The sequence below is a fragment of the Patiria miniata genome, unplaced genomic scaffold (genome assembly GCF_015706575.1).
Source record: "Patiria miniata isolate m_02_andy unplaced genomic scaffold, ASM1570657v1 HiC_scaffold_5, whole genome shotgun sequence".
Lineage (NCBI taxonomy): Eukaryota > Metazoa > Echinodermata > Asteroidea > Valvatida > Asterinidae > Patiria > Patiria miniata.
Window position 1 is genome coordinate 21,036,307 of NW_024037072.1, and position 27,476 is coordinate 21,063,782.

Below are 27,476 nucleotides of genomic sequence, written 5' to 3' on the forward strand. Positions count from 1 at the left end.
ATTCTTCACGTGCGGCCATCTTTATGGACGGATCCATTGATATCGTAGGGGTGCTTAACCTTTCTTTGGACATCGTTTCTCGAATAAATCCTTTACGAAAATTATGTTCCGACGTTGAAGAACTTATTTTCAAACAGTAACATGTTTCGGACTTGATAAAAAGTATTATTTATAATTTTAAAACAGTTGAAATGCTTGTAAATATTGACCTTAGGAAAGCACACCCGATACCACAAAACGGTGTGGTCCACAGAGCGCTCTGTACGTGACATGTAATTGGTGACACGTACGTCCGTACGGAGCGCTGTATATATCTACGCAGCACAAAACAGTACGTGCTTATTGCTATCATAGCGAATGCGTGTGGCGCAGCATCACGGTAGGGGTATCGTACGGGGTACGTGCGGTGGGATCGTTGTTTATTTTTCGCTGTGTCGTATGGCCAGTGCGCAATGCTCAAAGCCGCGGCGCTTGTAAACGAACAAACGGCAGATATTTTTTTTTCGCAACCAAAATTTATAGCGTAGCGGTAGCGTAGCGGCGCGATTTAAGCGTAGCGCTTATTTCCGAAAGCGTAGCGGGTGCTAGCGCTATTTGATGCCTGGCTAGAACACTGAGTGTGCGCTATGTGAAATGGTTTTCATGAGTTGAAAGATGGAATGTTCCATTCAACTCGGCTTTGCCTCATTGAATGGAACATTCAATCTTTAAACTCATGAAAATATTCTCTCCATTGCACGAATGCCAAACATTCATTATTTGTTTTATATAACATCCAAGTAGATCTTTGTCATTCGCTTGGAGGATAAAACTTTAGGAACAAACAAAACTCACAAAATTGTATCATATCCACTACTTTTCTTCACATTGTTCAAGGCTTAAACAACGGTTTAAATGTCTGCTACAACCTATGGCTATAACGCATGATATACACGTAACGCAAAGATCGTATAGCGCCAGGCCGCTGCGCGTCTTAGCGTGTGCGCGGCGTGCAATAGATCAAAAGGGATGGGAAAATGCACAGTGTATGGAACCAAAAATGCACGGTTATGATGTAGGCCGTGCAATGGTTCGATTAATGAATGCCGCGTGACCTACCGGTACAATCCTCAAATCAAATGACAAGGATTTACTTGGGTGATATAATAAAACTAAATAGCTTTGTATTGGCAGCAATATGGCATGGGGCCAGTGGTAACTGGTTGACATGTTTGGCTGCGGTCCAACAACTACGGAAATCAGTCGGTGTGCCCTGGCCTGGCAGGGACTGCATCGTGGGAAGTTTTCTGTTTTTAGGTAAGCTGGATTGAGTTGTTGGACTTTGAATGTCCCTAAAAGTTTGGTTCCTGTAAAACCTACCGGTACCAACTGTTCATACTACAAGTAACATGCATACCATGCAGATTCACGCACATATCCCATGTTCATGTACATGTAAGATACTTGTACAATGAGAGGACATTCCTTTAGATTCACTCATTTGAGTAGCATCACGAACCCTTCACTTGAAACCCAAGGATATTTATATTTATAACGCTTTCTAACCACTTTGAGGTTTTAATAATCAATGAGTCTTGCATTACTTCCATAATGATGAATGTGCACCTGCCGATGTCAAATGTTAACAAATGAGACACTTAACAATCTGGGATGGCATTTCAGAAAGACGAGGCATTTGTAATATGTACGTGCCGACAGTACATTTGCTGTGCATGTAATAAGCTTCCTTTAGCCCCATTCTACTGGCATTTGGCAGGTAATATCTTGATTAATGGCAAGCTTATTTCACTGATTAATGTATGGCGACATAAGAGCAGTGTGTGAAGTAGGTCGTGCATTTCGTGGGTGTGGTTGATGGCAATGATGTTGTACATGTATACTTGTGCAGACACTCTTGTTTTACTATACTCTCAAGGACAATGCTTTGTGTTTCCCTTTGTCCCTGTAATATAACACTCTCCCATGGACTAAGCACACAAACTCACTACAGAGGACCGTGTCCAACAAAAGACCCAACTCCCGAGGACTGAAAGGATCTGTTCTTCTCCCTTTGTGTGTCGGTCCTCGATGAACAGGTGCATGAATTCAATGAGTACCCACCTAAATGACTTTGAAAACAGGAATACATATTGTTTTGTACATTGATACCTTTTTTCACATTTAACAAAATCTGCAACAACTAATGACAGAAACAACCACTGCCGACACATCAGCAACCATCTCTGGGTAGTGGGTAGTGTTGAATGTGCCCATCAGCTGCTACCCGTATGATGATAACCCCTCCTAAAAGCATCCCAAACAACTTTCAAAGTGTATGGATGCAAGAAGTACCGGTACGGTAGCATGCCTGAAAGTTGAATGTGCCTTTAAAGAAACGTGCTATTTGCAGACTCTGAAACATAATAATTTCTCCAAAATCAAACCAGTCTTTACCAAACCTTGAAATTTTTGAAGAACTACCGGTACATGATGTATGTACCTGCACATTTTACAAATTTATGCTTGGTTGTAAAGCACCCAAAAAAAACCACTCAGTCACGAATTTCACTTATTTTGAGATAAGAATTATCATCACAATCTACTTTTACTGTGTAGACGTACGCACTTCAAAAAAGCCAGTAAGCTACACGTATACATGTACATGTACATGTATACCGGTAACATTGATTGTTTCTTTAAAAATACGTAAATCATATTTTTGTGCTGGTAGTGAAAGCAAAGTTATTTTGTGAATGTAGAATAAAGCAAAGCCCATAGTTTGAAGATACCTGTATCACTACCAGTGTTTTTATGAGCAAATAGGGTGTTGATTGAAAACTGTCCATTCAATGGTCCAACCATACTATAACCGTCTGAAGATGTCAATCCATGGACAGGAGTCTCCTCATGTTTAAATTAAATGGATAAGTTATAACTTTTAACAATTTATTGTAGGGTGGAGCCCCTCTATTCAGAGAGAATCTATACAATGTCAATATAATAAAAAACAGGAAGTTCACCGTTATCTCAACCATGACAATAACAGTTGAAGGGCTTTAGGGCATTAGGACAAAAACCCACAACAGTTCAACTTTTTTCTGCTAAGCACCTCCCACGCATACCGGTACACATCGGTATGTGTGTACTGGTACGTGTACATATGAAATGTTCACCATTTTGTAATTATCCGTCCAAAAATATCTGCCTTGCGGGGAAAAAAAGTTGGCAGAATTCATCTTTTCAATGTTGTTTTCCACTTACGTAAAAAAATAGGGATGTTTCTCCTAACAAATTAAGAGAAAACTAACACTAACTGCATGCAGCTTTCATCTTGCTTCAGATACAAAAAAAGTAGATCTCTAATGTCCCACTTTCGGTTGCCAGTATTGTGTCCTTTACAGGAAAAAAAAAGAGTTGACTAATTCCCCATATTCAAAGGACAAAATCTGACAGTAAAAATAATGTTTAAGTCTTGATTTAAATGATTTTAATTTCATTTGTATTTGAATGCTTGTGTACAATCTGTAATTCTCACTTGGCTTAATAGCTCCCAATGACATTCCTTGTATGAACAGCTATTCATAAATACCTAAGACAGTTTAGCTAAATTCCTATTGGTCGAGAGCCCGTCACGTGGCCGGTCTTAAACGGATGATAAAGACATGGCTAGCTGGTCTTAAACACTTTTTCAGTGTCACAATAAAATGTGGACTCCTAAAAATCCAGTGCCTCTTATCGTTTCATTGGTTGAACGTTCACAATCCTCACGTAGGCATGCACAACACTACCAGGGAGTCAGAATTTTATATTCAAAACGCAACGCGCCAGGTGCGTTCTGCGCGACATCGCGCAGAACATGCTCCGCGCGCGTCAATCTCCATAAAAGGGTTGTTTACATCTTACTCGCCAGCTGAACACTCCATTATTTTGCAAGAGGGATGTTTCAAAAAGCATAAAGTGAATTTGTTGAACAAAATCGGGATGTTTTGAACGAATTATATGATTTTTTCTTACCGAAAAGGTATTTATGAATGGGAATAAATATGTGCTCGGTCGGTATTTATCACTCTGTTTAAGACCACTTAGAGTCTGGGTGCTGATAATTACCCTCGCCTCCGGCTCGGGTAATTATCAGCACCCAGACTCTAAGTGGTCTTAAACAGAGTGATAAAAACCTCCGAAGCACACATTTATTCCCTTATAAAAAAAAAAATCTGCACATGTGTATGCACACACGACTGTGATTTTACTTTTATGTCGATGGCTGAACATGTACCGGTACATATATATTGCATATATACTTTTACAGGTTAATTAAAAACCTTGACAGTTACAAAATACTGCAAATACCGGTATATCGATCAGCGCATGCAAACTTTAACTGGCGCGCTCTGGCGTGCAACTTCTGACCGGCACGGCACACATTTGCAGCTGGCGGTTTTGAATATCCAAATATTTGTTCAAACACACTTACATGTACGGTACGAGTAATCAAATCCTAAATTATTCAAAAACGGACAGCCCTAGTATGCAAAGCAATGAAAGCGGGTGTCGAATCTTGGTGACAGTGATGTCACAACAAATAAATTCATAATCATAAGTACGTCTTTGTAATATTTCCAAGCCAAATCTAATTTGTAAGACACAGAGTGTGCAAAAAAAAGGCAACATTTTGAGAAAACAAATCATTAAAACTGTTTTATGTTTATTTCTCCAATGAAATTATATACTACATTAAAGCCTGACTATTTCTCAATCGATTCTTTTTACCCCATTCCATTTGGGTCCCTAGATCCAGAAATACAATCAATTAAGTGAAAGGGTGTAAATTTTTACTGAAGTCACCAACTTCAATGCCTATTCAATGCTTAACCCAGATTCAGCATGTCCAGGTGAGAGTGGCCCAAGTAAAATTTACACCCTTTCACTTAATCGATTGTATTTCTGGATAGGAACCAAATGGAATGGGGCAAAAAGGAGTGGATTGACAAATAGTCAGGCTTTAATGTAATACATGTATGCTGTCATTGAATGTTGCACTTTTGTTTGGCACACTCTACATGTACTGCATGATGCATCTCAGCGAAAGCAGAATCCTGATTACACAGTACCCTCAAGTCAAAGCCGTCAGAAAACAAGGTTTCTGCAACAGGCTACAAACAGACTGATGACTGCAAGCTGATGACAAGTTACAGTGGTTTACCATCCGTCTGTGCTGACACGACATTTCTCAGATTCATTTCCGAGCCAAATCAATCACTTTCAATCAGGTCCTGGGACCCTGCTTACAAAAAAATAAAGAAAGAAAAAAACCCTGATGACTCAAGTCTTGAAATTTCTGACTCAACTCTCTAATTGCGGACCCAGAATCCTCACGCAGAGGGCAGGGCCCTGCAACTTGCCACCCCTCCTATGGGATGATGTAGACCGGAATCTTTTGCAATCTACATGTAAACCCCCCCCCCCCCCCTATAAAAGAAAGTAAAGATGCCTTCTCCTACATGTACAGTCTGGGCGAGCCAGCACAGCATCTTGATGGCATTCTCATTTGGGGACAGACGCCTCTCCGGAGACTGTGTGATTATCAGGTTACCTCCTGATTGCTGGCCAGAGAGTTTGAATGGGGAATTCATTCAGTGTCTGACCTGTTTTCCTAATTTGTTTGGACAAAAAAGGAACCAGGGCAGGATGCTTGCTCACCAAACACAATCAGTGACAAATGGGCACCTGCTTCTACACTAAACACAATTTTTAGTGACTACCTAAAAATCACAAAATGTCAGAGATGCGTTAAAGGGAATGTACCGGTACAACAGTTGCAAACATCACAAAACAAAACTACCAAATTATTATGAAACACCTTACAATAACTGCAAGTGAATAAGTCTCAAGCATCCCGTAAAATCGTAGCACCTGGTGTGCTGTCATTTTCAAGGAAAGTGGAATGTGTATCAATTTCTAATGACGGTCTACAGATCATTCATGCTAATAAAGCTGCTAGCCAGTGAGAATTTTTTTCGGTGAATGAGAATACCAGGGAGGCCTTTATGCAGCGCTGTGCAGTGAAGATTGCGGTGCGCCGATAAAATTTAATAGGCCGCCGGGCTAAATAAACATCGTAGATTCCCTGTACATGAAACCTGGAGGGAAGATTGCGCGAAATGCAAGGTCCCATTGTACAATTTGAGTTCCGTTTACACGTTTGTGAAAATTTCTAAACGGATTTGATTTTTTTTCCGTTTAAACGTTTACACGTGTAAACGTCACATTCTAAAGCCAAAGTAACGTTCTATTCTGGCTAACCCCAAATCCTTTTGAAAGGATATTAAACTACAACACTTTTCACAATATTTCTGAAAATTAAATAATCAGTTCTTTTATAAAAGCGCTTGCCACTTGAATAAGATATCTGCCAAATATAAAAGGAGATTGGAAGATGGTTGGGGTCAAATCAACTTGATCAGATCTAAGATGCAGCTACAGAGAAGATGTACCGTACATACCGGAAGTGTACAAGTTTACAAAATCGTAGTTGAGGGAACTTCTGCAGCAAATAATAACAAGAATGTTTACAATTTCCGGATTTTTTAATTCTGAGCGAATTCACCTTTTCATTGATATACAGTAGGGCCTGTGTTAAGCTTTTTTTTAATGAAATTTGCCAAATAATGCATAATTTGTAGGCCCTATGTGACAGCTTCAGTATTTTGTAAACAACCGAACCAAAAATTATATACAAGTAAATGTTTCTTGCCTAATAAAAAGAAAGCGCAGCAAAATAAATTGGTGCTTATTTTATTTGATTTGTTCTATCAAATTTCAGTGACTGAAGGCTGAATTTTTTAACTGATATCTGTAAAACTTTTAAAAACCAAATTTTTAAAAACCATTGTTCATAATTATTACATTCAGCGCACAAATGCACATGTTGTATGTGGCATGTTTTGTATTCTAAAAATGAGATGCAATTTCATAGGTCCACACATGTTAAAACAGATGTGCCATGTTTAACTTGGGACGTTTACAATTTCACCTATTCATGGTAAATACACAAACAAGTCTGTACTGGATACAATAAACTGAGTATTAGGCCTATAAGGTGTGGAATCCCCAGATTATCAAAGTTGATATCAACCACAAATATTTTGGCTTGTTGGTAGATTTACTTAATTGCGTAACATTATTGTGATAAAAATAAAATAAATACCCACAATATTGTGGCACCTGTTCTAGAATTGAGCAGATGCCGGATTGGTCTCTTCACAGATATTTAACAACAGCTGCCATTGATGAAATTAACTGCAAAAACTCTTTTGGCCGGTGCCTGTATTTAATCACGTGCTTGAGTTCATGTACAGGGGCATGGACATCGGAATCCTTTGAAACCAAATTTGCCATGAATTCACAAGAGAGGGACTTACTCATGCAGTAAGAAAAAAAAGTTGAGTAAGCAAGTGTGTGTGTTATTAGGAATTTAAAGCAATGTTTGCAAAGTGGATTCTGTGAGCGTGTGAGAAAAAGAAATCAGGCTTTTTCGGCTGGGACTACCGGTATCTGCTCACAACTCAATGCAGACACCTTAAAGGGAATATACAGCATTTGCAAACATCGAAAAATAAAACTACCAAGTTTTTGCGAAATACCGTAATAGGAAATGACAGTCTAAAGCATCCTGTAAAATTATGGCACCTGGTATACTGTCATTTTCAAGAAAAGTGGTATTTTTGTATCAATTTCCAACGCTGATCGGCCGATCAGCGTTGGAAACAACTGGCTTTTTTTTCAAATACTGGCCCCAATTGACCATTGCACTTGTTTGCAATCGATTACAAACCTATGAACGGGTACGAGCCAGCTAGACTGGTTCCCTGACCTTACAATTCCCGAATGTATGTAAACTGCTCTAATTCTTCTTATATGGAGTCAGGGAACCAGACTACAGGAAAATGATCGTTTTTCTTGGTTTTTATAGCATTTTCGAACCAAAAACCTCCAAAAAGTCAGTGTAACTATATTTGCTTTATATTTCCAACCCCCCAATTCCATCCATTTCTGAAAAATACAGCAAAAGCAAATGATGTATATTCCCTTTAAAAACTGAACTAAGTTACAAATGGGGGTCAGCTGGCTGATTCAAATCCATGGTGCAAAGTTATGAATAATGGGAAATACACATGTATGTAATTAATATTTACTAGTAAATGCCAGGAACCTGGGAAATCATTCAAATCATCCAGAGAGTTTACGATATGACAACTGTCCCAATTTGCTCAGTAACCTCCATATTGAGGGACAAGCAGCCTACAAAATGTCTGTTCCTTAATTATCAAGGTGTACATGTATGCAATTTTTACTGATGAATTAACTTCAGTTAAATTTAAGCCTGAAAGTTTAGCTTGAGGCGGTACATGCCTTGCTCTATGGTTACATACTATGCACCTTGAATATGTTGTGACATTGCAGGGTTCTCCCCAGGATTTTTTCAAACCTGTGGGGGAAGTTTTGTTGTGATTCACCAACCTGCGAAGCCATGGCGTGGGGTTCGGGGCCCGCTTAAGGGCCCCGAAAAATTTTGAACTTTAGAGGCTCTCTGGTGCATTTTAGAGCAAATCTGGGGAGTTTTGAGGAAGATTTTCCCTTAAAATTTAGAGGAGATCATGTGATATTTTTTGTAATTAAAAAAAAAATATATCAAAATTTTTAACTTAAAAAAAAAAATCAACATTTCAAAACCTGTGTTAAAACTTCCTGATCTAGAAAGTATGAATTATATTAACAAGCAAGTTTCAAATTAAGAAATTAAGGTGAAGAAAAATATCACTTTTGCTTCCGATTACATGCCTTTCAAAATAGCGTCGGTAAGTCGGAAAAATTATTTCGCCAATTTTTTGGGCTGCTGATTGAATCATGGAGGAATAAAAACACTTGATTGAAAGGAGCATATTGAACAAGGAATCATGTAGTTTTGTGCCTGGATTATTTTCCTTTGCACCACGAAAATTATCAAGACTGACCATCAAAAGTGATTAAAACTTGCCTCACCTAATTAAAAATATATTTGAGGTAGTTGATTCCACAATATGTTTAACGTACATCATGGCCCCTGGCGCCGTCAACATTCAGTCTGGCCGGCTGTACATCGCGCTGTGCTCACGGCGCAGCATCAGTGTGCATTACTGAACTGTGTACGGCCCATCCCATGTGGCTGAAAATTTTGCACCACTGCTTCTAAGAAGCATGCTACGCGTACGATGTTTCACCATACGTTCGAGCTTTGCAATCTCGTCATTTTAATGGAAAATACATACACAGAAAATAGAGATCACGTTCTGTGAATTAATTTGCAGAAATTCTCTTTCTCCATCGATGTTTGTTTGGTGTTTTTACGATCCAACTTCGGCCGAAATCATCATGTATGCACGTACAAGGCAGTAGTCACTGGTTCCGGTCCTTCATCATAGCATTGATACTGTTAGCACGCGAAGGGAACCAGTGTACCATGTACTCCTAGAACTTTGAGGTTCCACGTAGTGGAGCCTCATAGGTTCAGAACCCCGCAAAATTGTTGTCAGCACAAAACACTAATTCAGTACAAAAACGTCCATCCCAACCAAGCCGTTTCCCACAGAACCGCTGCACAGTTTGCCCCTAAACTCCGTACAATACCTCATGACATACTCACGCTATGTGCACCCAACAAACATCGGTGGATTCTGTCGTTTTTTTTTGCAAAAATGATGGAAAATATGCCCTTTCCGCACTGAGCCAACCTGACACTTGAAATTTGCACGCGCGCAGAATGATCGCAGTCATTTTTGGTCCGATCGCTCGGAGCGCGCCGCGGGGGGTATGGTGTAGGAGCGGAACGATAGTATGCGCATGCGTACAAGTGCGAGTACGTACCCCCCGCGGCGCGCTCCGGGCTAGCTAGCTATCGAACCCGAATATGACTGCGATCATTTTGCGCGCGTGCAAATTTCAAGTGTCAGGTTGGCTCAGTGCGGAAAAGGCATATTTTCCATCATTTTGCCGAAAAACCGACAGAATCCACCGATGTTTGTTGGTGCACATAACGTGAGAATGTCATGAGGTATTGTACGGAGTTTAGGGGCAAACTGTGCAGCGGTACTGTGGGAAACGGCTTGGTTGGGATGGACGTTTTTGTACTTAATTAGTGTTTTGTGCCGACAACAATTTTGCGGGGTTCTGAACCTATGGGGCTCCACTACGTGGAGCCTCATAGTTCTAGGAGTATGTACCATGCTGAATGCGCTAATATATAGCTGGGTGCTGGCGGTCGTCGCGAAAGACCCGTCATCGTGTGCATTTTGATCACACATGCAGCATCAGAAATACGGGATTTTTGTCAAGATTTTGAATGTCAAGATGAAATAATGGCGTATGAAACGATAATGTTGTGCATTTTAATGGCTTGTGTAATAAATTATATTGTGCGTATCGGGGGCTGAAAAATGTGATCGGCATTTTTGTCGGCGTATCGGGCCACAATTCCAGCGTATCGGGCCGATACGCACGTTTGTACGTGGGGAGAACCCTGCATTGTATACAACGTACGTACTGGTACATGTACTAAAAGACATCCACCGGTATAATGTTAGCAGGGTGCCCACAAATCAGGCAATGTACACCCACCGGATATCCCTATCACTAAAAGTACCAGCAATATACGGGTAGGATTTCAATGGTCCAGTAATTTTGGCTTCAATTAGACATAAAAAAAATATTTGTTTTTAAATCACTCACCATACATGTACATGTACAGGGTCTGAGGTGTAGGCTAGGCCCCTAAGGTAGCCTTTGTAGGGGGACCTTTTTGGTCAATGGGCATCCCTTTTTAATTCAGAATTTATAATGAGAATCATGGACATAAAAGGGACATAAAAGGGACATAAAAGGGACAACCAGGGGGCATGGACTTCGTGGAAGTGTGTAACAGTTTTAGTTACTAACAATAGGGTACTTTATAAGGTGTACGTGCACACACACATGTACCGTATATGTAATGTATGCACACTGATACTGTAAGCGGAAAATAGCCAACATCTGCTAGCCAGCCAACAACCCAGTCAGCAAGCCTTATGGAGGGAATTCAAGCTTATATTGTAATGTTTCATGGTAAATGTAAGTGGAGGTTAACCACTGAATGGTCTCCATTACATTTAGGCCTATAAATAAAATAAAATAGATTTAAAAAGTAAACGTTTAATCACTTCAAACAAATTCAGGAATAGCTTAAGTAATTTTTCACTGTATGAATTTCCTTACAAACCCTAGAGAGTTAAAGATAGTTATAAAGAATTACCAAAAGGACTACAATAGGGCCTATGTCTTAGAGTCAAAAACCAACATTTTAAGCACGACTCTCATTTTCCTTGATGATGGCAACAAAATTTTCTTCCAAAGAAAGTATGCAATCTCAAAATAATGTCGGTTTTTGGACTGCACTTTTTTTAATGTGTTTTGTTTTTATGCCTAGACCCTTCCCTCAACAGGTAATGCTTTCCATTTCTGCAAATTTTACCATTCTTCCCAAAATGCCTTAAACATGTGTCAACTGGCAAACTATAAAAAAAAGCTTTACTAAATGAGCTTTGATCATGAACTGGAAAAAGAAACTTTCCTACAAGAAAATCAGCAAAGAGAATGAAGAGATACATTGTACGACTTTGTCAATGAGCAATGTACATAGAATTTTTTGGACAGTACATGTACTTATTCCAAGTGGAAAGGTTTTTTTTTCCTAGAGACACATGTACTGCAAATTGTTTTTCCTTCTCTCCCTTGTTTGATTTTGGAACTTGGTATTCCTCCCTCTACAAATATACACTTTTATTGTTAAAATACTTTTTAGATGATCTGATTTTTTACTTGTTCTTCTCAAAAACTGTGATAGATTATTAGGATATATTAAATACATACTGTATGTATGTAAAAGTAATGCGCATGCCAAGTTTGTGCAGCCATACATGGAATAACATGTACATGTGTACTGCCTGCTCTGTCATCTTCTGCACTAGTGAGTGTAATATGTTTTGCAACGTACCAATATTTCCCATAGTAAAGGTATTAATGTATCATTCATGCAGATCTGCTCCCACCAAGGCCGAACCAAACCAGGGCTCTATATCATAAAGCTGCAACACAGCAGAAAATACTGCTTACTAAATTCATGTGACCAGCCCCAAAAAACAGCAGAAAACCAGGGAACAGCAGTTTTATCGCGTACAACATTACGGTCAGGTACCCTGTTTTGGCTAAGCATATTATTCCAGTCTCCAGCACAATTCAGATTTTGAGCGGCTCTTTGAAATCTCCCCCCTCCCCCTGTTAGCGCAAAGGCAATTGTCATGCTCAGTGATCCGGGGGGGGGGGGGGGGGGGGGGGGTTGTGTTGTGAGCATGAGAATTGCCTTTGCGCTAACAGGATTACAGCGGCAGCCCTGGTGACATGTTTGATTACCACATGAGGCAGAAGGGGGCAAAAAAAGTATTTTGTTAAAAAAAAAATGGATCTGTTTCTTTGCTCTATGGTATTCAAAGGGATATATGGACCATAATTTGCAAATGTCAAAAAACAAAAGTACCGAATTCGCATGACATCCCTTACTGGGCTGTTAGTGAATGACAGTAAAGCATCCTGTAAAATCATGGCACCTGGTGTGCTGTCATTTTCAAGAAAAGTGTTATTTTTGTAACGATTTCCAATGCTGGTCAGCCGACCAGCGTTGGGAAAAAAATGGTAATTTTCAAATACTGCCCCCAATTTACCATATTTAGTTCTAGTCCGCATTTGGTTTGCAATGGATTACACACAGTGTCAGTACACCTATGAACAGGTACAAGCCAGCTAGACTAGTTTCCTGACCTTCAAATCCCCCCATGTCTATAAATTGCTCTGTTTCATCTTAAATGGGGCCAGGGAACCAGCCTACAGAAACCTGATTGTTTTTCTTGGTTTTCCGGCATCTATGAACACAAAACATCAAACCAGTCAGGGTAACAATATTTGCTATAAAATATTACCCCCCCCCCCCAATCCATCCATTTCTGACAATTATTTGCAAATTCGAATGTTGTATATTCCCTTTAAACACAGCCAAATTTCTTTAGAAAACAAGTGATTGATCAGTTACAGATGTCATAGCATGATGTTGATATGACGTTATTATTAATCCAGCTTGAAACTTGATATATTTTACTTTAAGTAGAATGTCTGGGTGATAGATTGGTTCGCTCAGGGTAAACATGTACAATGTAGGCAACCTGTTACATGTACGTGTACAGCAGGATCTCAGTAATGATTTTTATGTTCAACCTTTAAAGATGCTGAAATACCCCAGTACCATGCTCATCTCATGATCAAAAGCACCCAGGCCCTGTGTAACTATTAATAAACACAAATGTACACAGTACACATGTTGTATGCATATGACAGGTTTGTTCATTAACTTCTTACCAGACACAGTCTACCTAATCACAAGTGCATTAAGGTGTATTAATCAGCTGATTGAATTCTACACATGGTGTTACAACAAGGCTGAATCATTTGCTTCACAAGCTTGCTAGTGTTATTCCACACACTGTGTGCACAATGTACATGTACATACTGTGTGTCCTTGTCAATGAACTGAACAAACAATACACTAGATTTCAAAGTATACATTATGGAAAAAATGGTAGCTTGGTTATCTCAAACAAATTGTGTACACTGTTACTACACACAGTATTTCACAATGTACCAGTAAGCCCTTGTGGAAGTGTCAATAGTAATCACAATGTGAAAACAATTTTCACATAAATTTTGATGAGGATTAAGCATATGAGCCACATTTAATTTTATTTTTTAAATGGCCAGAGTGTGCACTAAAGGTACTTTTGTAAAGTCCCCATTACTCATAATCAATGGCATATCAAGTGGGATAGCCAGTACTACCATAAAGAAAGGCAAAACAATGATATGTTGCCTTTTGTAGGAAAAAGCGCCCGCAATTCACAACTTTTACTCAACAGGCACCCTCACCCTATTCTGAAAATTTGGGACTCTCAGTCTTAATACTGTGTATGAGAGTGCAAAACATGCAACACAAGAAAATAGACTGGCACACTGTAACCAGTCCAACACCCTTTTAATTAATAAGTACTGTATTGATCAACTGTGTCAAAATAAACATCTGGTACAGGTCTGTATTTCTTCACATCTCTCCATAGTCTGCCACCAGACTATTAGTACTGAAGAGGTCTTTTCAAATAGTTGGACATATACATGTACATGTACCTCTCTAGTCTTAGGCTTCAAATTGAAATAACTTGGCTTCTCTCAGGAGCAAAAAATAGAAGGGGAAAAGTCTCCTTCCAAAATTTAATTGAGCATTCTCGAGACGTCAAACTTGGCATGTAAAAAACTGAGGACCTTGTCTTTGCCTCAAAAAAAATTTGGAAAATCTTGTCTGCCAAGAGTGAGAAAAATTGGCCTGAATTTGCTTTGCATGTTTTTCGGCACTCAAGGACCCAGTCTGCCCTAACCCTTTTCTAAACCTTTTATGGGACAAAATTTGGGGTGCCAAAAATACATACTGGTACTAGACACACCACTGGTTAGTAAACTACGTTGATATTAATTTTAACTTCAAAAAAATTCTAGTTTGACTCACCTGAATCAACAATGGTGTCTTGAAGCAAGACTACAAGCTCAGGATGTCTCTCCACATGGCCATTCTCAACAGAGGCCAACTTCAGTATAGACTCCACACCAGCTGCCAAATCGGCCCACACCAACAGGCCGTAATTGAGCAGCGGCTCCTCAAGCCAAGACTTGAAGATGCTGGGGTCGACGTCAAAAGACACTGTCGCGCCGCTCTGGCAACTGCTGTAGTCTATAGTGACGTCTTTCTGAATGAAGGGAGCGGTAGCATCCCGGCCAGTTGTATCAACCCCGCTGACCCACCACACACCACCTTCCACATTTCTGACGGATGAAGTTACGTAGGTCTGGTCCCACGGCAGAAGAAGTTTTGATATCTTAAGCACTCCCCTGAAGACACTGGTTGTAACATCGGCAATTGAGTAGTCCGCCACATTCACGCATGATAATCTGAGAGTGACGTTACTGATAACAGAGCGGTTTAAGTTGGGGAAGCTACTCTCCGCTCCCCATGCGCTGCTCCGCAGAAATTCATCGGGGTCGAACTTCAGTAGGATTCGGCTGTCTCGTCCGTCGTATCGGTGGCCGACTTCTAGATAGTCTTTCTGGAAGAGTGAAGGGTTGTTCATGTCCCCGTGAATATATGTGTCTTGTGTGGGGGCCAAGCAGTAGGTCCGCTCGTGATAAACCAACGCCGAGGACTTCAGTGTCAGCAATAATGCCAGGACAACTTGGGGATATGGATACTGCATGTTGACACGAACGATTCCTCGTGGCATTGTGGACTCTGTATATTCTTCACTTCAACTCCATTAAAAATAGTGTAAACAGAATGCTAAAGACCGGAACAAAACCACTGTCCAAAGAAAAATCAACTAAGATGAGTCGGTGCCAAAAGTTGCTTTTGTCCAGTTAATGACCGTAAATTTTGGCAGCGAGCAGCATGTTGCATGACATCAGTACTGGGAAGCAGTCTGGGAAGACTCCAGTGTTTAGGAAATCCTCCTCGCAAGACGTGGAACAACACACAGCCAATCTACTCTAAGAACACCAGTCAACACTGGTTTGCAATTGGCACGATTGCGGTCAAGCTCCAGTCAAGTACTGACAGCCCCCGTCCACTGCCAACAGCCTTTTCATGATTGCGGTACGCCCCAAGCCGTATACAACTTCCCTTGTCGGTGTGGCTAAGTCAAACCACTAGGCAAGGGAGCTGGGGGCAATTCCGTGGTGTGATGTCACACATCTGCCGATACATAATGAAGTGGAGAGATGCTGGGAGCTCAACAGCTGATATCATCTGCATTATGAAACACATCCTGTCTGCACTGTTATTAAGTCTTGCCATTGCATACTGTGCGCACTGCAAGAAAAACAAAAAACAAAATTGCAATTCGTACGCCCAGGGATCGTGAGAATGGCAAACAGGACAATTCTTTCTAACAAGAAATTCTAAATTGGAGTCTGGAATTACAAAATGTATCTAGAGAGCTTGCCCAGAGCTGCCTCAATGTGAACACATTTTTTTAATCTAAATTCTGTGACACTAAAAATGTCTTCTCAAGCGTAAGGCAAAAAAAAAAAATATTTGGTCTCTGGTCAGACCAAAGTTCCGGAATTGACGCAGGGACGCGGCTTTTGGGGTTTTTTTTTTTTTTTTTCTTCAAGCTTGGATTGTACAGACAAGGTGGGGTACTATTTTGCTTTTTTGGTGTCCTCATGTACATTGGTGTCCTCCATAATATGCTTTGGTGCTCTCGATCATTTGCCTTGGTGCAATTTCCCATTCCTTGGTGCTCTTTGGTAAAAAAATTGAGGAGGTGCGGCAATAGAGGGACGCTGTTGGAGCTACAGGGGAACATTTTGAGAAAAAAAAAAGATTGACGCGCATGATTAAAATCGACGCGCGCGCTGACCAGAGACCGACTTTTTTTCTTTTTTGGCCTAACACAGAGGAACATAAAATATAGACCTGTCCTGATTGAGAGCACTTTGTCTACTAGAGGCATGAGAATGAATTTCAATGAAAAGAAAACAGGAAACTTATGGAAAAACAGGAAAAAGATGTGAGATCAGGCAAAAAAGCCACAAAACAGGCTCAAAATAAATAAAAACACGGAAATTTGGGCAAAAAAAACAAAAACAGGAATTCTTGTTTAAACAGAAGATTCTCATGCCTGATACTACATGTGTAATTCTTCATTGCATTTGAAGTACTTGTGCATTTTTAATCTGCAATGCCGATTACAGCTAGCAGTAGAAATTTGTCATCCGTGAGTGATGATTGATTTGTATCCCTTTCAGTGGGGGAGGGGGTGCCTAGTGCTCGTGACTCAAAGGGTCAGCAGTTCGAATCCAGCTGCAGGCTGCTGGCCATAAAATTATGTTGTGATCTTGAGCAAGCCACTTCACCCGAAATTGCTCCACCCAGGAGCATAAATGGGTACAGGCATTAGCTGGGGAGTAACCTGCGATGGATCGCAATGGGGGAATGGAAATATTCTCAGTCGTTTCATCAGGCGCGGTTCTAGAGCCAATATTTTTGGGGGGCTAGCAAGGTGGATCCAGAATTTTTTCAGGGAGGCGTGCTGAAATGTAGACCGGTTATTGTCTTCGGACACTTACGCCTCTGAAAATCAATAAGGTGGGGGGGGGGGGGTGGGTCCTGCCATATTTTCAATGGGGAGCGCTGATAAAGTCCTACAATCAGGCACACTATATTAACTAAAAGTGCACAAATGCACCCTTCTCATTTAGGGGGAGACCGTTCCCATGTACCTCAAATTGTTACATTTTGCTAGTGCATTCTTTTTTATTGAATCTATTTTGGGGGGGGGGGCTAGACAAAATTTTGGGGGAGCCCCCCCCCCCCCCCAAAAAATTAGCGTTTCATTCCAAAGTTCGTAGAAATAGCAACATCGTTTTTTAGAAGAATTTGTAGACATATCCAAAAAATTTGAGGCAACTTTTGTCTCTATTTGATCATAAAAAATCCTTAAAAAGAATGAATTTTAGACAGTGAGTGGTCAACAATTAGAAGTTGGAGAACACTTTATGATTATTTAACATATGGGGCCTTACACCGAGAGTATCGTACCAGATGGATGTATGAACCTTACATTTGACAAAGACAGCCACCAACAGACCACATTTCAAAGTGTGACACTTAATTTACTAAATTAACTTTTATTGACACAACTGATAATTCGTACATGTATGTGTTCAGTTTCTAGGAAGTGTTTTAGGCACAATAAAGGCACAATACTTGTGACAATTAGCTTGATTCACTCCAGCTCTAATGCATTGGCATTAGAGCTGGAGTTACTCAAGCTATGAAAATGCTGTTTAAATTAAACTTGGTAATGGTAATCATGTAGTTTAGGACACCTCTATTGCTTTAATGTTTGCTTTAATTAATTGCTTTAAGTACATGTACCATTCACATTAAAATCAAAACCCTGCCCTCTTTCCACAAAATTTAGCTAGCTGATATTGGTATAGGCCCAGCAAACTAATTTAAATTATTCCAAATAAGTGACTTTTCCCGTTGTATCATCACCAAATGTAACGTGCAAGTATTTTTTTAAAATTTTTTTAATATGGAACAGTGTCCTAAACTACAAGATTACCAAAAACATAAACTATATACTTAAATTTAAAATCAATATTTAAAATTTATACCAAAATAGCAAAGTTCATCAAACTAATGATGATCTGGCAATACATGCAATAGCAACAGCCTAGCTCTGAGTGTAGCGTTGAATTACGGGTACCCCTCCATACAAACGGGGTACCCGTAATTCAACGCTCCACTCAGTCATTTCAGTAGAGCTAGCAACAGCAATATGACAGTATTACTTAAATTTAAACTTCGGACATGTCTGACCACAATTGTACAAACTTTAAACCTATTGTCACTTTTGTCAGCTATTAAAATCTATTAAGTTAACACAGCAGAGGATATGCGCGGCTAAAATAACACGTCCTAAAATAACGTGTTCAATCGCCTAGCTACGTACGTACGCCGTGTTCCGACATGCCCACGGACGGTACCGCGAGTATACCGCGGCGTCGGTAGCGTACGGCCGGCCGGCTACTTACCGGGTAACTGTGCGTGCGTTACATGATGTAGTTTCGTGTACCACTACTCAGCCGCCAAGCGTTTCAAGTCCTGATCCTTTACTGCCCAAATCCTATGCAAAATCAGTTTTATCGTCAAAGGAATTGTACCTCTTCCTTGCAAACCACAGTAAAAGCACGCAAAGTATTCCACTTTTCACGCAAACGCTCAAGATTGTTAAATTAGTCTGGTTCACATCGCCACGCACACTCAATAAGTACCGCAGCAGTTCAGTACAAGACCACTGCTTGCAGTTGATTCATCCAAAGTTTTCTGAAGTTTTAGGTGGAGAGTACTCATCGATAGAGGGGGCACTCTACGTTACGCGTACGCAAGTATACCATAGTTGGAGTTTGGTAAAGGCAGCCACGGTTATCTTCAGTAGTTCGAAATTTATTCGGATATTGGTTGCATTTATCTGTGACGGGAGAAAAAGTGAGTAAATAATGTCAATGATGATCGTGAACTGGACGTTGTAATTGAGGCGCTAGAAAATAGAAGTATTTTTTCCTCGAATTTTAACTTTAATCGGTCGCTAATATTATAAGTATTCGATCCGGCACCAATGACAAAGTTAAAAAAAAAAAAAAAAATGGGGGGGGGGGAGGAATCTAGCGCCTCAGTTACTGCCATACTTGGCTGGTTCTAAGTTATCAATAGTGAACATACATTGTAGTACACCGAATAACATTGGACTTCAAGCTTCAGGAATTATATATGCAACTATGCCATTAGATCAAACGACAAAACAAATGGTAAAATACGGTTCAATTTTTTTTAAAAATAAACTTGACCAATTTAGCTTTCAAAATTGATTTAATAATTACATTGTCTTAATTCTCAAGGAAATCCTGTTTTTAACTTAGTTGAACACTGAAAATACATCAATTGGCAAATTCCTTGATAAGCCCAGAGAATATGACCAACATATCGTTTTCAACTCAGTGGCGGGAGAACAAGTGATTAATTTGATGGCAGCGATGCACACCAGCCTGAACAATCACTGTAACAATTCCTAATATTTCATTAAGACAGTCTAAAATAATTGTAACGTCACTCCATCACCTCTGCTGCCCCTCCCTCGTCTCTGCCACTTCCACTTTCTCCCCCCCCCCCTCCAGTGCCTCTTTCTCCAGTGTAGCCTCCGAAACCACTGCCACATTATTTTGCCTAGGTCAACCTCCATTACCTTCACTGCATCAGATTCTACTGCGTCCTTCATAGCCTCGACAGTCTCCATTGCCTTTGATGCCTCCCTTGACTTCATCATATCCTACAGGGCCTCCTTCACAGTTCTCCTCTGCCTCATGCTCTTCTTCCCCCATTGCCTCCAAGACCTCCACTTCTATCCCCTCTGCCACCTCCTCCATAACTTTATGGTTTACATTGCCTCACAGCCACCACAACTTCCGCTGCCCCCATTAATTGCCTTTGTCATGTACAGTATCTCCACTGTCGTCATCCTCCGGATCCGCTGCCTCCTCCATTACCTCCATTGACTTTGTCACCTCCATTGCCATCGTCACTTCTGTCACCTCCATTGCCTCTGTCATCTTTGCCAAGTCTCCTCAGTCCCCTTCGGTGCCTCCACTGCACCTCGCCACCACCACAGTGACTGCCCCCCTTGCTGCCTCTTTTGCCTCTGCTGCCTTTGACATTGCTGTCTCCTCTGCCACCTCCTTGCATCTGCCACATCTGCTTTACCTCCCCAACCTGCCTCGCCTCTTGAGAGCTGACACGAACACCACTAGACAACCCGTAAGGTTTCAATTTTTATCACACATTGTCAATCAGTGAATACGTGTATAATACACTATGTAAAATACGCATGTCATTTTCACATTTTATTCTAATAAATATTAGTGCTCACTGCTCAACGTCTTACAGCACTGAGTGATAATAGGCAGGAAATCCGGACAACTGATAATCATATTTTTTTCAGATTATTATTGCATTCATGAGACTTTCACAAAAGTTAAGTGGAATTTCAAAATTGTAGCACAATAAATATACAAGTAGGCCCTAGTTATTAAACAAAATCCAATATCGCCCCTGCAGGGGCGATATTGGATTTTGTTACAGGGCCCTGTAACGAGCTTCAACAGATTTCTTCAGATTAATTACATTATAAATCTTCAAATCTGCCAGGTGCCCCTGCTCCATTGCTTCCATCTTCTCCATGGCCGGCTACCTCAGTTGCCTTTGTCTCCCCACCCCTCCATTGCCTCTGCTGCCTCCATGTCCTCTACCCCACTACCTCTGCCACTCTTTTTTGCATCCGTTGACTCCGATAGCTTTGCCAACTCCCCAGCCTTCATCACCAGCCAATCCTCACCATCCATCACCTATGCTTCCTCATTTGCCTCTGTTAAACCCATCACCTCCTTTGTCTTCTGCATCACCTAAATCACTGCCTTCATCACCTCTTTAATCTCCATGGCTGCCTATGCTGCCTGAAAAGGGAAAAGAAAAAGAGAGAATATCTGTCAGAAATACTGACAGTGCCTCCTCCATCCCTTCGAGTGCCTTTGGTGCCTCCGCTGCTTCAGTTGGCTTGTATCACTGCCTCCTTCACCTTCTCTGTCTTTGTTGGTTTGGTTGCCATCACCTCCGCCACCACCTCCATCCTTGTGTTGCCTCCCCTGCCTCTGTACTGCCTTCTTGCCTCCGCTGCCTCAGCCACAACCTTTACCCCCTCCTCTGTTCCCTCAGTGCCCTGTTTCCTCGAATACCTCCATGCCTGCTTGAAAAAAGAACATCTGGGCAGCTATTCTGATGATATTGTCTTCACTTTCCCTGAGGCCGCCATTGTCTATGCTACCTTGCCTCTGTTGCCTCTTCAGCTTCCATCACCTCTGCCAGCTTGCCGCCTCCATTGCCTCCATTGTCACCTGTTCCTTGCATTGCTGTACCACATCTGCAGCCTCTTCTATCCCTTTTGGTTCCTCTGTTTCTTCCACTACCATAGTTACATGTGGTGCTCTGACTCTTTGCAAACTTTATTCAAGATGACTTATCACAATGATAACTCAATGAGGTAGTATTTTCTGTGATAGCAAATAAAAAGGAAGCGAACCAATCAAAATGAAAGTATAAAATATAAAAATGAAAGTATAAAATATAAAAAACAATGAAAATATAATTAGTGTCGGGGAAATATTTAGGCCTTTATTGGTTTTGCCATTTGCCAACATATTTCATAAACACTCTGTACTCAGTTTAATTAGATTATTACACAAAAACATTAAAAAAAGTCTGTCTCCTGCCAATTAGCAGTAGAGTTTTGCAGTTTGAAGAAATCAATCACCAAACTGACTGTGTTTTTGGTTACCTCTGTCACCTCTGTTGCTCCCACCACCTCCTTCTTTAATTGTCACACCCATTGCCACTGCTGCCTCCACATTCACAAGTTGCTGTCACCCCCGCATCAATCATTTCTGTCACCCCTGCCATGTCTGTCACCTTCTCCATATCCTTCATCACCTCTGCGCTTCCGTTGCCTCTGCCATTGCTAAAGCCTTTTTCTCCTGCATCAGCTTGTCACTGTCACTTCCATCACCTCTGTTGCATCCGCTTGAAAAAAATATCTAAAATCGTGCAGCAATGCTGACATTACCTCCTCTGTTCGTCCATTTCCTCCTTTGCCTCTACTACCTCATATCCCTCTGTCAACTTCACCACCATAATGCCCTGTATGGACTCCATTTGCCTCACCTCTGCCATCTTCTTTGTCCCTTTTGTCACCTGTGTTTAATACCCCTGCCTCCGCCATCTTGTCACCTCCCTCGATTCTGTTGCCTTTGTGGACCCTTCCACTTTGTTGCCTCCACTGCCTTTGCTGCCTCTACATTTTCCGTTGAGTACGCCCCTCCATCATCACCTCGCAGTTGCCTCTTTTGCCTCCATTATCTCTGCCGCACTTTTGTTGCCTCTGCCGCCGTTTCTTTTCAGGCCTCCATTTCATCTGCTCCCCTCAGTAACCTCCTCAACCCCCAGTTCTCTGCTGCCTGTTTCCTCTGCTGCCTCCAACCCCTCTGTTGCCTCTGCGGCTTCCATCACCTCTGCCAGTTTGCCTCCTCCGTTGCCATCTGTTGCCTGCATTGCAACCTCTTCTATCCCCTCCATTTCCTGTTACCTCCACTGCCTCAGTTTAAATAGTGCTCTGACTCTCATAAAACTCATTCAAAATGATGACATCACAATGATAACACAATTAAGGTAGTAAAGTACATGTATTTTCTGTAAAAAGCAAATAAAGAAAGCAGACCAATCACAAAATCTATTCCAAACGAAGTATTTTGATGTTATCAGTGATATACAGTGTATCATGGCAGTTATCTGAACAGCACATCATTAGTGTAACAAGAATGTGTAGACACTTAAAATATAATTCGTGTAGGGAGATTTTTATATAGGGTTTTGCCATTTGCAGACGTTTTTCATAAACACTGTGCAGTCGGTTGAATATGCATCTTTTTTTACATAAACACCTATGAACGAATGTGAATTAATGTTCCCTGTTACCTCTGCCTTGTCGGCTCTATTGCTTCCCCACTTCCACCACCTCCTTCTTTGCCACATCCATTGCCACTGCTTCCTCCACATTCACAAGTTGCCGTCACCACCGCATCAATCACCTCCGTCACCTCTGTCATGTCCTTTGCCTCTGCCAGTTCTGAAGCCTTTTTTCACCTTCGCTGTCACTGTCACTTCCATCACTTCTGTTGCCTCCGCCTGTAACTAAAATATCTAAAATCATGCAGCAAAGCAGACACCACCTTCCGTCATTTTCCTCCTTTGCCTCTGCTACCTCAGATGCCTCTGTCAACTACAGTGCCTTTAAATAGTTGCCTGTATGGACTCTGTTTGCTTCGCCTCTGCCATCTTCTTTGTCCCTTTCGTCACCTCTTTCAACTCCGCTGACTCCCTACAATGCCTGTTTCACCTCCTCTGCCACCACCTGAAAAAAAAAAAAATGAAAATCATCCACCAAGAAATGGTGGACACCACCTCCTCTTCTGTCTCTCCTCCAGTGCCTCCCCTGCCTTAGATGATTCCTTTGACTATGCTGCCTCCACAGCTGTTGCTCTACCAACTCTGTTGCCTCCATTCGCTCTGCCAGCTTTTGTCCTTCATATCCCCTGTCTCCGCCACCACCTCCTCAATTACCTCCATTGTCTCCCTTTGTCTCTGCCAAATTTCTAGCCTATGTTGCCTTAGCCGTTTGTCCATTTTTGCTGTGCCACCTGTTGCCTCTGCCACCAACTGTAATACTTCTTCTATCCCCTATGTTGCCTGTTGCCTCTGATACCTCCATTTCTCACGTCACCCTACAGCACCTTAGCCTCCCCTGCCATCTCCTCCCTCGCAACCACCTTCTCTCCTGCTCTTGCAACCACTGCCGCCGGCCAAATCCACTACCATTCACTACCACTGTCATAAAATTGAAACCACTGGATAACTCAATAAGGTTTCAAGTTTTCTTGTTTCCACATATTGTCCATTTGAAAAATAATGTCAGTACTCTGAAAAAATTAAGTTATTCATTTTGAAATTATAGCACAAGCAATTTAAATGTATAAACTCCCCTGAATATCTTTCCTGTATTTTATAAGCTTGAATTAAATGCATAGCAAATCTTCAAATCTGTCTCAACATTTGCAGGCGTGGCTGAGTCAGCAATGTATTGATTGAAACATCACCTATTTTGCCTTAGCTGCCTCGTCCTTTGTCTCTGTACCACCTGTTGCCTCTCCCATCGCCTCCAATACTTCTACTATCCCTTCTGTTGCTTCTGTTGCCTCTGTCACCTCCATCACCTCCATTTTCCTCATCACCCTCCAGCACCTCAGCCTCCCCTGCCATCTCCACCATCGCAACCGCCTCCTCTCCTGCTCTTGCCATCACTGCCGTAGCCCCAATCCACTATCGTCCACCACCACTGTCATAAAATTGACACCACTGGATAACTCAATAAGGTTTCAAGTTTACTTTGTTTCCACACATTGTCCATCAATTTGAGAAATGTCAGCACACCGAAAAATTAAGAAATTCGTTTTGAAATTATAGCACAAGCAATTTGAATGTATAGACTCCCCTGAATATCTCCCCTGTATTAAGCGTGAATGAAAACAAATGCATAGCAAATCTTCAAATCTGTCCCAACGTCTGCAGACATGACTGAGTCAGCGATATACTGATTGACATTTTAGCTCGATTTTCTCCAAATGAAAGGGAAAAAATACATATAAAATAAAATATGGTCGGTCTGGCTGTCTAGCATCGTATTTTCAAATCTTGAGGGATATGTTCAGTTACAAAAATTTTCAAATTACTTTATGAAATATGTCTACACTTGCCAGAAGGTTCTCAAAATAGTTTGTGTTGGGGGTATTTACTTGGGGGGGGGGGGAAATTTGCCAGTGAGCAATTTTGTAGGTTATATCCATCCTCCAAGATAATGTCAAGATTGAATTAAAATTCAGCATGATAAGGAATTAAAACAAACTTTGTGAATACCATTATTTGGTAGTAAAGTGGTGGAGTTTGAAGAAATTAATCTCCCAACTAACTGAACGTTGTAGTTTCAATTTGTCCTCTGTGACATCATAAAAATGTTGTTCTGGTAATGAAGGATTGCCCCTGGTGTTCACTTCATCACATATAAAATAAGTAGGAAAATTAATCAAGGATGGCAGTCGAACATTCTTAAGGAAAGACTTGCACCATACAAACTATTAAAGCACAACAGATCACCGCCATCTACACGTACAAAAATGCATTATTAGCCATACCGGTAGCTCATGTTTCCACCACAGCCTCTGCGCCTCCAACACCTCTGTCCCTTCTGTCGCCCTTGTTTCCTCTGTCATATCAACTGCGAACTCTGTAGCCTCCGTTGCCAAAAGCTTGCTTCTCCATTGCCAACAGTCGCCTCCATTGCCCTGTAACCACCTCTGCTTCCTCCTCTATTCCCTTTGGTACCTCCATTGCCTCTATACTGCCTAGGTCCTTTGTTGCCTTTAATTGCTACCTCTGCCACCTCCTCTGTCTCCTCTAATGCCTCAGTTGCTTCCGCAGCCTTCATCACCTGGGTCACCTCGGTCATTCCCTCGGCCTCAGTTGTTTCCACCACCTCCAATCTATGTTGCATGTCACCTCCATCTGCTCAGCTGTCTCCACCAACTCCACCACGTCAACTCCCTACTCCATCACGTCCATTGCCTCAGCCAGATCTATAGCCTCTATCAGATGTTTCTCCTTCTCCTGTATTAAGCTTGAATGAAAACAAATGCATAGCAAATCTTCAAAACTGTCCCAACGTTTGCAGACATGACTGAGTCAGCAATGCATTGATTGACACATCATCAGGTTTAAGATACAATGTGAAGTAAGTACATAGACTGAAAAGTGTAATTTTAGCTGAATGTTCACCAAATGAAAGATATAAAAACTACAACAATAAAAAAAATGTCTAGAATAAAATTGGTTGGCTGTCAAGCATCATATTTTAAGTCTTTAGGTATAGGTTCTATTACTAAAGTTTTCAAATCAATTACTTAATCAAATATCTCTATACTACTCAAAAATCCTTTTTTTGGGGGGGGGGGGAGAACTTTACATTTTTGGTGGGCAAATTTCCCAAATTTGCCAGTGAGCAATTTTGTAGGTAATCTCCATCCTTGTAATCCTTTTTGTAAACTTTTTGCAAATCAGTTTTTAAACTGAAAAGTAGCTTACTGAAATTAATAAAGAATGTGAATGAATTTTCCCCGTTACCTCTACTGCCTTGTCGCCTCTGTTGCTCCCGACACCTCCTCTTTTGACACATCCATTGCCACTGCTGCCTCCCCATTCACAAGTTGCTGTCACCGCCACATCAATCACCTCCGTCACCTCTGTCATGTCCATCGCCTCTGCCAGTTTTAAAGCCTTTTTCACTTACATCACCTTGTTGCTGTCACTGTCACTTCCATCACCTGTTTCATCTGTCTGTAAATAAAATATCTAAAATCGTGCAGCAATCCTGACACACCTCCTCTGTCCCGTCATTTTCCTCCTTTTCCTCTGCTACCTCAGATGCCAGTGCCACTGTCAACTTTACTGCCATAGTTGCCTGTGTGAACTCTGTTTGCCTCACCTCTGCAATCTTCTTTGTCCCTTTTGTCACCTCAACTCCAATGACACCCTACAATGCCTGTTTTATCTCCCCCTCCTCTGCCACCACCTGAAGAAAAAAAAATTCCACCAAAATAATGGTGGGAACCACCTCCTCTCTCTCTCTCTCCTCCAGTGCCTCCCCTGCCTTATTTGATTCCTTTGACTCTCCTGCCTCCACAGCCGTTGTTGCTCTACCAACTCTGTCGCCTCCTCTATCTCCTTGTGTGCCACTTTAGCCTCTGCCACCTCCACCTCCTGTTTCCTTCGCTGCCTGTTCCCCCATCCCATTGCATCTGCCGCCTCCGTTGGCTCCGCCAGCTTTCCTCCTTCATATCCTCTGTCTCTGGCACCACCTCCTCAATATTACCTCCATTGCCTCCCTTTGTCTCTGCCACCTTTCTAGCCTATGTTCCCTTAGCCACCTCATTCTCTCTGTGCCACCTGTTGCCTCTGCCACCAACTCTAATACTTCTTCTATCCCCTCTGTTGCCTGTTGCCTCTGCTACCTCCATTTCCCGCGTCACCCTCCAGCATCTTAGCTTCCCCTGCAATCTCC

At 41.4% G+C, this 27,476-nt stretch overlaps 1 protein-coding gene across 2 annotated transcripts in view; it reads right to left on the reverse strand.

The window, feature by feature from the left end:
* The window catches only part of LOC119740516 (ALK tyrosine kinase receptor-like), a 115,189-nt gene that overhangs the window by 80,399 nt on the left and 7,314 nt on the right, over window positions 1-27,476 (reverse strand). The window contains exons 1-2 of one of the 2 annotated variants that reach the window (XM_038215857.1): window positions 18,742-19,325; window positions 14,651-16,003 (exon numbers count right to left, since the gene is read on the reverse strand). In XM_038215857.1, the coding sequence (XP_038071785.1) occupies window positions 14,651-15,419 (769 nt within the window). In that variant the 5' untranslated portion in view covers window positions 15,420-16,003; window positions 18,742-19,325. Of the gene's footprint in view, window positions 1-14,650; window positions 16,004-18,741; window positions 19,326-27,476 lie in introns of those variants that run through there. The other variant, XM_038215858.1, reaches the window with a different exon arrangement.